This window comes from Rhinolophus ferrumequinum, chromosome 24 (genome assembly GCF_004115265.2).
Source record: "Rhinolophus ferrumequinum isolate MPI-CBG mRhiFer1 chromosome 24, mRhiFer1_v1.p, whole genome shotgun sequence".
Lineage (NCBI taxonomy): Eukaryota > Metazoa > Chordata > Mammalia > Chiroptera > Rhinolophidae > Rhinolophus > Rhinolophus ferrumequinum.
Window position 1 is genome coordinate 19,323,312 of NC_046307.1, and position 11,397 is coordinate 19,334,708.

At 35.7% G+C, this 11,397-nt stretch overlaps 1 protein-coding gene and 1 non-coding gene across 3 annotated transcripts in view; one reads left to right on the forward strand and one right to left on the reverse strand.

Moving 5' to 3' along the window:
- Positions 1-11,397, reverse strand: part of LARS1 (leucyl-tRNA synthetase 1) — a 52,153-nt gene that overhangs the window by 20,208 nt on the left and 20,548 nt on the right. For both annotated transcript variants that reach the window (XM_033096542.1, XM_033096543.1), the window contains exons 11-21: positions 11,128-11,215; positions 10,970-11,046; positions 7,767-7,820; positions 6,671-6,811; positions 4,822-4,899; positions 2,588-2,673; positions 2,427-2,492; positions 2,247-2,329; positions 1,669-1,807; positions 1,109-1,321; positions 533-590 (exon numbers count right to left, since the gene is read on the reverse strand). In XM_033096542.1, coding sequence (XP_032952433.1) covers positions 533-590; positions 1,109-1,321; positions 1,669-1,807; positions 2,247-2,329; positions 2,427-2,492; positions 2,588-2,673; positions 4,822-4,899; positions 6,671-6,811; positions 7,767-7,820; positions 10,970-11,046; positions 11,128-11,215 — 1,083 coding nt within the window. The remainder of the gene's footprint in view (positions 1-532; positions 591-1,108; positions 1,322-1,668; positions 1,808-2,246; positions 2,330-2,426; positions 2,493-2,587; positions 2,674-4,821; positions 4,900-6,670; positions 6,812-7,766; positions 7,821-10,969; positions 11,047-11,127; positions 11,216-11,397) is intronic.
- On the forward strand, positions 6,079-6,152 carry TRNAS-GCU (transfer RNA serine (anticodon GCU)). The gene has a single exon. It is a non-coding gene; the product is annotated as a tRNA-Ser (tRNA).

Here is an 11,397-nt window from a genome sequence, read left to right on the forward strand (position 1 = left end):
CTCATACTAATAAAATTAGTACAGTGTATAATACAACAACGTTGAGACCAAAGAAGATGTCGTGTTATAACAAACTACAAAATTCTTTGATCCTAATTTAATGGCCAGTCGTCACACTATAAAAGAAAAAAACAAAAACCACCGAACTATTTTCTCAACTTTATGAGAGAGATCGTCTAAGGTCTCAGCAGCTAGGATCTTTACATTTCCATCTGTCTCTGACTCGTTCTGTTTCTGTGTCGCTCTTTCTCCCCTTGAGTCACAATTCATGGCACCTTCTGTCACTCTATATACAAACGTTGTAATAGGTAATGACATAATAGGTAAGTCCCTCCCCTCAAATAATACTATCTGCTCTACTCACTCAATTCTAAAGATAAAACTTTATGATGTTATTCTTAAACATTTTTAATGGAAGATTTTTAACTCTCTTTCGTATTACTGCTTTCTATTTTTTTTTAAAAAAAAGTGCAGCTTCCTAAATCCGAAGTTTTCCACAGAATTATAACTTTCAAGAGGCAAAGAGCCTTACCTTCTCTGAGTTGAGGAGAAGATGTCCATTTGCTCTCACAGCTACAGGCCATTTGTCACTATGCAGGTAAATGTTTAAAGACAGAAAATAAAACTTAAAGATTATGGTTTAGGCTTAAATTCTGAGAAAAATGCTAGAAGATTAGTAAAAGTTTGCTAAGACAAATGTACAAGAATATTTACTAAGTCCTGTTCGTAACAGAAAACAAATAAAAACAATGAAAGTGTCTATTAGTAAAGGACTAGGTATATAAACTATGGTACAGGCATACAGAGAAATACCATGTGAGTATTTTAAAAATACAGGCAGGGCTATATACATGGACATAAAAAGTTTTTGGAAATATGTTATTACATAAAAAACATGAGACAGAATAGTGTTTACAACATAGTATCGTTATATAAATTAGAAAATAAATAAGGATAGATATCGGATGCTGGTGTAATTGACAGATCCCACACAATAATCTCTATATATTATTGTATATATTGACAATATATTCTATATGTTGACAAGCCACAGGACTCCCTTGTCAACAAGCAATAAATTGAGTTCACATCTTTTTTTAGCCCTCACCTTTGTTCTGGCCACATAGCCACGTGATTATAAAGGTAATATGAAAGATGATTTGGAACAAGATCCTTGCCAGAGACTCGAAGATCCACAGGATACCAGAACTCAAACTCCCGCTTTAACTGATCTAATTTTTCCTTTGGGATCTGAGTCTTAGGATATGGAGCCTCCTTGAAGAAAACATAGTCCCAAACTTCTTTGGTCATCTGCTGTGGTCTAGATTAAAAATGAAACAAACAAGCAGCAAAAATATATATAAAATTTCTTTGCAAGAATCAGGATTTTAATCTAATCGTGAACTAGGAATCTTAATGTAGTTACAGTAACAAATGAGGGCAACAGACTCCCTCATAAGAGTGCAGACTGGATAACAATGATAGAAAGGGGGCTATTTATTACTTTTTCTCAGTTCAATAGCAAAAAAGCAAAAACATCAGACAAAATTCTGGTAAGTGAATTCTTGTGAAAACTAAATATTTTTTAAAAGAAGCTTCAATACATAAATCAAAAGATTGCATCTTTTGCCGACAAACTAGACTTCTTTCCCTTATCCATTTACCAACCTGATGCCCAGTGGAGACTCTGCCTGTCCACGCAAGTTACCCCCCTGCAACAGGTGTGCCACTGTGTAAAACGCCATGTAAATAGTGGAATCAGAGAGTGATTCAATCAGCCACTGCTCATCCCAAGGCAGACGAGTACCTACAAGATAAAAAAGAAAATGAATACATGAGGGACCTAGAGACACCTCATCTATAGAATCCACATTTGCAAGAACAGGTAGGTCTGTACCACTTACAAAAGTGGTATATAAAGTTGTACAAAAGTGTTATTTAGGAAGCGCTTTAATTTACTGAAATAATTAATAAAAATAAAATGGTAAATAAAGAGGAAAATGGCTGAAGCACTGGAAACTTTCCATAGAAAGATCACACCATAAAAGTTATGCGGGTTACGGAGGGCATACCTCTACCACCAGGTAGATGGTAGGGGACCACATCCTAGTTTCCCTCACCCTCTAACCGAAACCTCTCACTTCCAATTCAGAAAAACTCTAGAAGAGAGGGGGAAAAGTTGAAAGCGCCAATTAGCTCTGTAATTGGCAAAATCATTCAAACAGAAAAATTTGAAGTTTGCTTACCTAAACCGTAAGTTCTTGAGCAAGCATGCTCTTGCAGCCAATCTAAGGTAGCCTCAAAATTCCTCCTGGTCTCCTCACAGAATCTGGAAAGAATGAAAAATAAAGTGTTCTGCTTTACCTTTATTGTCTTCCACATTTCTCATCTCCTTTCCCTTCCCTCATCACTTTCTCCCATCTTACGTTTCCAGGTTCTTCAAGCACTGGGATGTTTGTTTTTTCCAGCTCTCTTCTCCATAATCCAAGTACCTGGGGGAGTGTACAATTGATTAGAAAAAAACAAAAGTCAAAGGGATATGCAAAGTGACTGAATGAAATTTCTTCTTGCTGTAAGAGTGACTAACCACTGGTCACACAGGGCCACGACACATTCATCTGAAGACCTGGACATGACTTGTTTCTCTGGTTCCATGTAAATAAATGCATCTCCCTAAATGAAAGTATATAAAAATAGGTCAGATATTGTATCAAGTCAATCTCTATTTCTTAAGGATAATAAAAATAACTTTTTAAAAATGCTGTACCACCAATAATCAAAACTCCACATTCTCATTCAATCTTCCTTCTTCCCAGAGTCAAGTTATCTCCCTTATTTTCTATACAACACTTGCTTTTGAAAAGGCATGCATCTTTATCAAATGGATCACCTTCCCTAAGTACAGATTATTCCTCTTCAGTGAAAAAAGAAAAATGTTTAATCATTTCTAATCCTAGGGTTGGAGGTTAGGCTACCTATGACATCCTCTTATCCTTGTTATAATAACAATATAAAGAAAATAGACAATTAAATGCATAAAACTTTTTTAAAAAAACAGATGCACAAAAATTAAACATGGAAAATATTGTTACTAAAGACATACATAGTGTCGTGAACAGGTCCCACTAGAAAACTGAGCATGAAACTTACTTTTTACCAAATATAAGTATCTCTTAATGTATTATGGTCCCAAACTTATTAACCAAGGATAAGTTTTTTAAAATAATATTCACCATTATGATTCATAAAATGAATTCATTGCTGTGTTCTTAATGCAATTCCTCATGATGAACTTAAACAGTTGCAACTTTTGCTTAAAGGTAGTGAATTAAAAACAGACATTTAATTCTGCTCCCTTTCAAAATTCCAATAAAAGGGCATAAAGAAGGGTTTTTTAATGGCAAGAACCTATAGAGACAAGAAGAATGGGAGAAGAAACAATATCCGCCAAATTGTGGAAACTGAAAAGCAGGATGAGTGATAAATGTAGTAGCAGACTGAAGAAAGCTGGCTGAATTCTTAGCCAGCCATAGAGAAAGCTGATAAGCAATCCAGTTTGCACTACAAAACCTCCAGAAAACTCAGGAATTGATGGCACAAGATAGTTCTGAAAGAGGAAAGGTGAGGCTGAAAAGAGGAGGACTAGCTGAAATTTTAAAAGAGGTTAGAACCCCAGACACCCTAACCCCACACTATACAGAGAGGCAACTGCTCTTCCTATGCCAACAGAACAATGAGGGTTTATTCTCTGGAGAAGATAAAAGTGTCTCTCACCCAGAAAACAAATTTAAGGATGGGTATCCTTGTGAAAACAGGGCTTAAGTCAGCCTACTGGGCATTGGTATCCATGCTAGCAATCTTCTCCCACTCAGCTCCCAGAATGTTCAGTTAGATTAGACCCTTTAAGCCAGAGACAGGAAGAATCCTCTATGGGGAATCTAACATTCCAGACATGGAAGGCTGCAAAAATTTACTTTCCAAGAACCCTTCCTCAGGAAAGATACGAGAGGCAGAGTACCAAAATGAGAGTAAATAACAAAGAAACTAGGGAATCAAGGAAACAGGAGATCCAACTCAAGGGAAGCAAAGGAAATATTTAGTGATGATGGAGGAACATCGCAGATGACATCTGTCACCAGGACAGTAAACAATCAGCACAGACTAAACTAGAACAGGCCAGAAGGCTCTCTGAGAGCTGTCTCTATCTAAGATGGAATGAAGAGGATATTGATGTATTTGAAGATACTGAGAGGAGAAAGATAGCTAGGACAGAGTTCTGGACAGTGTATTGACAAGTATATTTAAAAGTTAGGAAATTAAAAAAAAAAAAAAAAAGACAGTTATTAACTCCAGGAAAAACCAAAAGCTGGAGAAGAAAAGTTCTCAGTGTATACACTATAGATGAGGTATGTCTCAAAAATGTAAACACTGACTGTTGTTCTAACATAAGAAGAAACTTACAACAAAAATGAAGCTAGAAGGGGGAAAAGGATGAAAGTAAAAAGTAAAGCACTACAGGAAGAGAGAATTATAACTACTAGTATCTCAAATGGCCTCTGGCAGAAAGCATATTAAAGTTCTCTGTATGTGCCTTGTACATGCCAACTTTAGAACACTACTTTCATCAGTGTTATAGGTGGAAAGTTCAACTTAAATGAATTGCTAAATAAGTCTCCTATTTTCTGCCACAAACCTATATGCTATCTTTAATATAGCTCCAGGTTCTACTACAGACTCACTGCTAATTAACACTGTAAAGTCCATCTATTAACAAAAAGCTTTTCTCCTAAAACAGCCTTCAGAGGATAACTTATCACATACAGCATCAATCATCTTTTTCTGGATAGTCTTCTTTACATCTTGGACCTTCTGTCCTTTAAATCCATCCACCAACATTACCTAAAAGGATGAGAAGTGGGGGTAAAAAACATATAATTAAAATTTGTTTTGAGTTGCCCCCCAGACTTTTCCCTAACTAAATTTACTTCTACCCACCAACCCAAGATATTTTAGGGTGAAATTTATCACATTTATAACCATAACTTTTTATTTTGACATAGCTTGGACAACTAATATTTACCACACAATTTTTTTTCTTTTAGTATAAGTAGGATAGCTATCATGAACATGATTAGGAAGAAACTCACTTCCTTCCCACATCTCAGGTTTCCATGTGGACAGAATTCCACTACATTAACTCATCTCATTCTTCAAGGCTTTGGGAGAAGAAACTGAGCATATTCAGCTCATTTCCATTTAGGCTTCTCTTTCCAAATCCGCCTGTTACCAGCAAGCATTCTCCTTTGGTTGGCCACGTGTTAAGTTTGGCTCTTAGAAGAAGGCCGCCTATTTTTCAACTCTGCCTGTTACTTAGTGGGGAAATTTAATTCTAAAGCAAAGTATTAGCTTGCCCTGTTGTCACAGCTCTAAGCCACAATCCCCTTTCCAGCTGATATTGACCTCCATCTGCTCCCCTCCTGTGCATCTCTCAAGTCGTTTCTATCTTAAGTGAAAGACACATGTTCTCTTTTGACCTTCTAATCCTCTAACATATCAAAATACTTCATATCTATGTAATTCATCATTATGACATTATATTTCTTGATCATTTTGGTGCAGTGGTTAAAAGCACAAATCCTACAGGCAAGTTGCCTAGTTTGAATCCCAATTCTGTCACTGGCTGGCTATCTGGCTACTCTTGGGTAAATTACTTGATCTCTTAGTGCCTGAATTTCCTCATTTACAAAATGGGAATAATAGCGCCTACTTCATCAGGTTATTTTGAGATTCAAGTAAGTTAATATGTAAGTACTACATAGGTGTTGGCTGTTATCATTAACCAAAACGTACAAGTCACTTAAAAAAGCCATAACCAAATCTTGGTTATTTAGAAAAATGAGAGTAAAGGTAAAAGTAAACAGCATTCTCATTTATGTCCTTAAAAAAAAAAAATCTTCATTTTTAACCTCCAGCCACTAAGAACTAGGTTGAACTTTTACTTTCTCTAGCCTAGTCTTCTTTCCATGGAACTGTAATAACCCACATTAGTCTATGCACAATTAAGGAAAAAAGAGGGGTGGCCTGTTAGCTCAGTTGGTTAGAACGTGGTGCTGCTAAGACCAAGGTTGCCGGTTCGATCCCCGCATGAGCCACTTTGAGCTGTGGCTCATGCCCTCCTTAAAAAAATGAGCTGTGAGCTGTGCCCTCCTTAAAAAAATAAAATAAAAATAAAGGAAAAAATAGGTTCACAACATGTTTGTTGTGTTCACCTGGCACTGAACAGACATTAAAAAGTAAATTAATAAACTGAATAAAACTGCTTATTTAAAATATGAACTTCTTAATTTAAAGAACAAAAGAAGGAACCAAGCAATAAACCTTTGGAGTTTATCACATAATGTGACCCAACTTTAAATATCTTCTCAAGAAATTAATTCCTTAAGAGGTTCCTAGAGGGCACAAAAATGTAACGTCTGTAAATGCTATTAGCCAAAGAGATTTTTAAGAAGTTTGGAATAGAAGAATACAATTTCATTCATCTCATTAACCTGTCTTAGATCAGTATATGGCTGAAACTATATTGAATTATCTGTATATTTTTCAATCATTAAGAAGCAAATCACAGAGCACAGAGTCAATCAAATAAAAACAATAACAAATTATCACTTACACCATCATAAAACCCTTTTAGATATAATTTCTCCTTTGCTTCGGCAAGTTTTTCTCGGTCATTCTGGCTCTGAACTTTCAACTCCTCACAAAGGGTCACAGCAGAAAGATTTCCAAAATCTGGGATTTCAATGACTGGCACCTGCAAAGAACAACAATGTCAGGAACTTGTTCACCCTGAATAAACACAAAAACAGCCCCATGGGGCATAGTCCTTTTGCCTCTGTCCAGTGAAGTCATTTTAGATTTTATATATCAATATAGTACAGCAGTACCACGTATTAGGTAATCACAGAGTGACTAACATCCAAATGTGGATTTGTCTTCCTCCTCTCCATAGGAACTACCCAAATTCTGTGCACCAACCCCCGCACTGTCCCTCCCTGATCACACACACACACACACACACACACACACACACACACAGACACTCCCCAGCTCTCAACCCTCCAGTGGCATACAATTAACTAAATAATTAACATTAAAACTAGCAAAATAATGTAAACAACTAAATTTAGGATCTTGGTTTTGGTTTCTAATAAGTCTTTTGGATTTTTCATGGAAGTTGCTAGTAATTTTTTTTTTCTTCTGCAGACACTAGTATCAAAACACAAACAAACATTTGAAATACGGCAAAATATTGTCTTTAGAAGCCTGGAGTTGGCCAAACTGGCAAAATAAACTACTATAAAACTGGTGATGCTAAAAAGCTATTGGTTTGTTCTAGAACTTTTTAACACCTTAGCCAAAAAGAGATTTTTAAGAAGTTTGGAAATAGAAGAATACAATCTCTCATTAATTTCATTAACCTGTCTTAGATCAGTATATGGCTGAAACTATATTGAATTATCTGCATATTTTTCAATCATTAAGAAGCAAATTTTAAAAAGTGCCAGGTGTTAAGAAATTGCTTATTGTTGGTTTTTCTCTCACTCTTATCTGCCACAGCATCTATCAAGTGAAAGTAAACGCTTCAGCAACCTCCCTCTTATTTCCATACTCCACTAATTATTTGATTTTGTTACAAGGAAAATGTTAGCTCTTTTTTCTTTGATAAAGATATGGATATAAATATACTGAATCATCTAAGGACTCACCGGCTCAAATGGCAAGACCATGTCATCTCTGATTCCATACTTTGCTCGTAAGGCCTACAAAAAAATTTGCAAGTTAACATTGATGATCAACACTTTACTGGAAGAATCATTGACAGAATAAACTTCCAATGTTTTTTAAACTATTATTTCTTCTCCTCTCCATACAAAGCAATTTTTTAACTTTACCAAATATCTCAAGAAGGGATCTATGACTTTTAAAAAATCAACAATTTAAGTTACAATGAATGGCTTAAATAATGCAATTGTACAGCCAAAAGCAAAAATTCACACACATATAACACTTAAAGTGAGGCTCATATTCTAGGTGACAATGAAAATGTGAATATGAGAAAAGTTTTGCAAAAGTTTAATGAAATCCAACATATCAACAAATTAAAGTGAAAACCCATGTGATCAACAGAAGCAATAAAAAAAAAAGCATTTGACAAAATCCAACACCCATTCATGATTAAAAAAAAAAATTTTTTTTTAAACTTGCTCTCTGTGCTGTCAGCCATGTGAAGACACACAGGAAGAGAGTGCTCACCAGACACCACGTCTTGGACTTCCCAGCCCCCGAAACCGTGAGAAATAAATGTTTGTTGTTTAAATCACACACACACACACACACACGCACACACACACACACAAAACCACCTCAGTACACTATAATAGAGGGGTACTTTCTCAACTTCATAAAGACTATCTACGAAAAAACTTATAGCTAATATCACACTTAATGATGAGAAACTTGAAGGTTTCCCACTAAGATCAGGTACAAGGCAAGGATGTTCCCTCTCACCAGTCCTTTTCAACATCACACTGGATGTTCTTGCTAATGCAGTAAGGCAAGAAAAAGGAGGGGAATGGAAGGGAGGGGAAGGGTAGGGAGGGGAGGAGAACGAAAGAGGGGAAGGAAGGGAAGGGAAGGGAAGGGAATACAACTCCTAAAACTTATAAGCAATTATACCAAGGTTGCAGGATACAAGGTTAATAGACAAAAGTCAATTGTGTTCCTATACACTAATAAAGAACAGGTGAACTTAACATTAAAAACACAATACATTAGCACTCAAAAAAATTAAATACTTAGGTTAAAAAAATAACAAAATATATGTAAGATCTATATGAGGAAAACTACAAAACTCTAATGAACAAAATCAAAGAGCTAAAAAAAATGGAGAAATATCCCATGTTCCAAAATATTGGAAGACTCAATATTTTCAAGATGTCACTTATTCCCAACTTGGCCTACACATTTAATGCAATCTCAGTCAAAATCCCAGCAAGTTATTTATTTTATGGCTATCAACAAACCAATTCTAAAATTTACATAGAGGAGCAAGAGACCCAGAATAGACAACTATACACTGAAGGAGAACAAAGCGGCATGACCTACGCTATTCAACTTCAAGACTTCTAAAAGCACAGTATTCAAGACATTGTGGTGCTGGTGAAGGAACAGATGCTACGTAGATCAATGGAACAGAATAGAGAGCCCAGAAATAGACCATAGTCAACATAAATACAGTCAACAGATGTTTGACAAAGGAGCAAAGGCAATGCAATAGAACAAAGACAGTCTCTTCAACAAATGTTGCTGGAACAACTGGATATAGACATGCAAAATATGAAGCTAAACATAGACTCTACACCCTTCACAAAAATTAGCTCAAAATGGATCACAGACCTAAAACCCAAAACTATAAACTCCTAGAAGATAACATAGAGAAAACCTAAATGACCTTGGGTATGGTGATGCCTTTTTAGATACACCAAAGAAATAATCCAAGAAATAAATAATTGATAAGCTGGACTTCATTAAAATTAAAAACTTCTGTTTTGCAGTAAACAGTATTAAGAGAATTACAAGACAAGCCATAGATTGGAAAAAAATATTTATAAAAGATGCATCTGATAAAGGACTGTTATCCAGAATATACAAAGAACTCTTTAAACTCAACAATAAGAAAACAAACAACCTGATTAAAAAAATGAGCCAAAGACCTCAAAGACATTTCACCAAAGATGAGATACAGATGGCAAATAAGCATACGAAATGATGCTCCACATTATATGTCATCAGAGAAACCCAAATTGAAAGAACAATGAGCTACCACTACACACCTATTAGAACGGCCAAAATCCCAAACACTGACACCACCACAAGCTGGTGAGGAGGTGGAGCAACAGGAGCTCTCATTCACTGCTGGTGGGAATGCTGGTGGGAGCGGCCACTTTGGAAGACAGTTTGGCAGTTTCTTACACAACCAAACATATTCTTACCATATGATCCAGCAATCACACTCCTTGGTATTTAATGAAAAGAGCCAAAAAGTTATGTCCATACAAAAACCTCCCCACAAATGTTTACAGCAGCTTTATTCATAATTGCCAACGAACTTGTCAGCAACCAGGATGTCCTTCAGTAGGTGAATGGATAAATAAACCATGGTCCATCCAGACAATAGAATATTTTTCAGCACTAAAAGGAAATGAGCTATCAAGCTATGAAAAAACATAGAAATACCTTACACGCATGTTACTAAATGAAAGAAATCAATCTGAAGGCTACATACTGTATGATTCCACCCATATGGCATTCTGGAAAAGGTAACCCTATAAAGACAAGAAGATCAGGGGTTGCAGGGAAGGGGGAGAAGAACAGGAAGAGTACAGAGGATTTTTAGGGCAGTGAAAATACTCTGTATGATATTACAACGATGGATACATGTCATTACACATTTGTCCAAACCCACAGAATGTACAACACCAACAGTAATCCTGAGGTAAACTATGGACTTTGGGTGATTATGACGTGTCAGTGTAGGTTCATCCTTGATTTTTTTAAAAAAAGAAAAAAGTACCATTCTGGTGAATAATGTACCATATCTAGTTGATAATGGAAAAGTTACATGTGTTGGGGGAGGGGGGTACATGGGAAATCTCTGTGCCTTACTCTCAATTTTACTGTAAACCTAAAACTGCTCTAACAAATAAAGTCTTTAAAAAGAAACATTCTATGACACATTATATTCAAAAATCAAACCACAGGAAAATATATAAACATCAAGAAACAGGTTAGAGACTGCAGTTCAAAGACACATGGATAGCTTTTGAGCCTAATCCCATAATGTAGCTCAGCGGTACCTAAACAAGTAGATGATGAAGAGGAAATAAGAACATGAAACTCAGACACTCACTTGCTTTTTCTTCAAGTCTCTGAGGGCAGCAAAATCATCAGGGGAGTCAGAAGGGACACTTGTGACCACACCAGTACCTTATAAAAGAAAGTGTGGAGTTAATATACAGCCAGAATGGGATTACCATAGTATTTCTATAAAGAAATAAACTCTTTTACCTTTATCCTCCTTAATGGTGAGCATTGGGAGAACATAAATGACCTTATAAGATGTCAAAGGTGCAGAAAGTGAAGCACAAAGAATTTCCTGAATAAGAGAAAGAGCAGAATAAAAGGTGAAGAAATTTTAACCATTAAAACTTATTTAAATGTTAATTTTTAAGCCTCATGAAGATAATCAAAAATATATGAAGTAGAACAAAACTCATTCTTTTATACCAACTAAACCAAAAATAATCGTAAATGATTGTAATACCCAAATCTAATAAG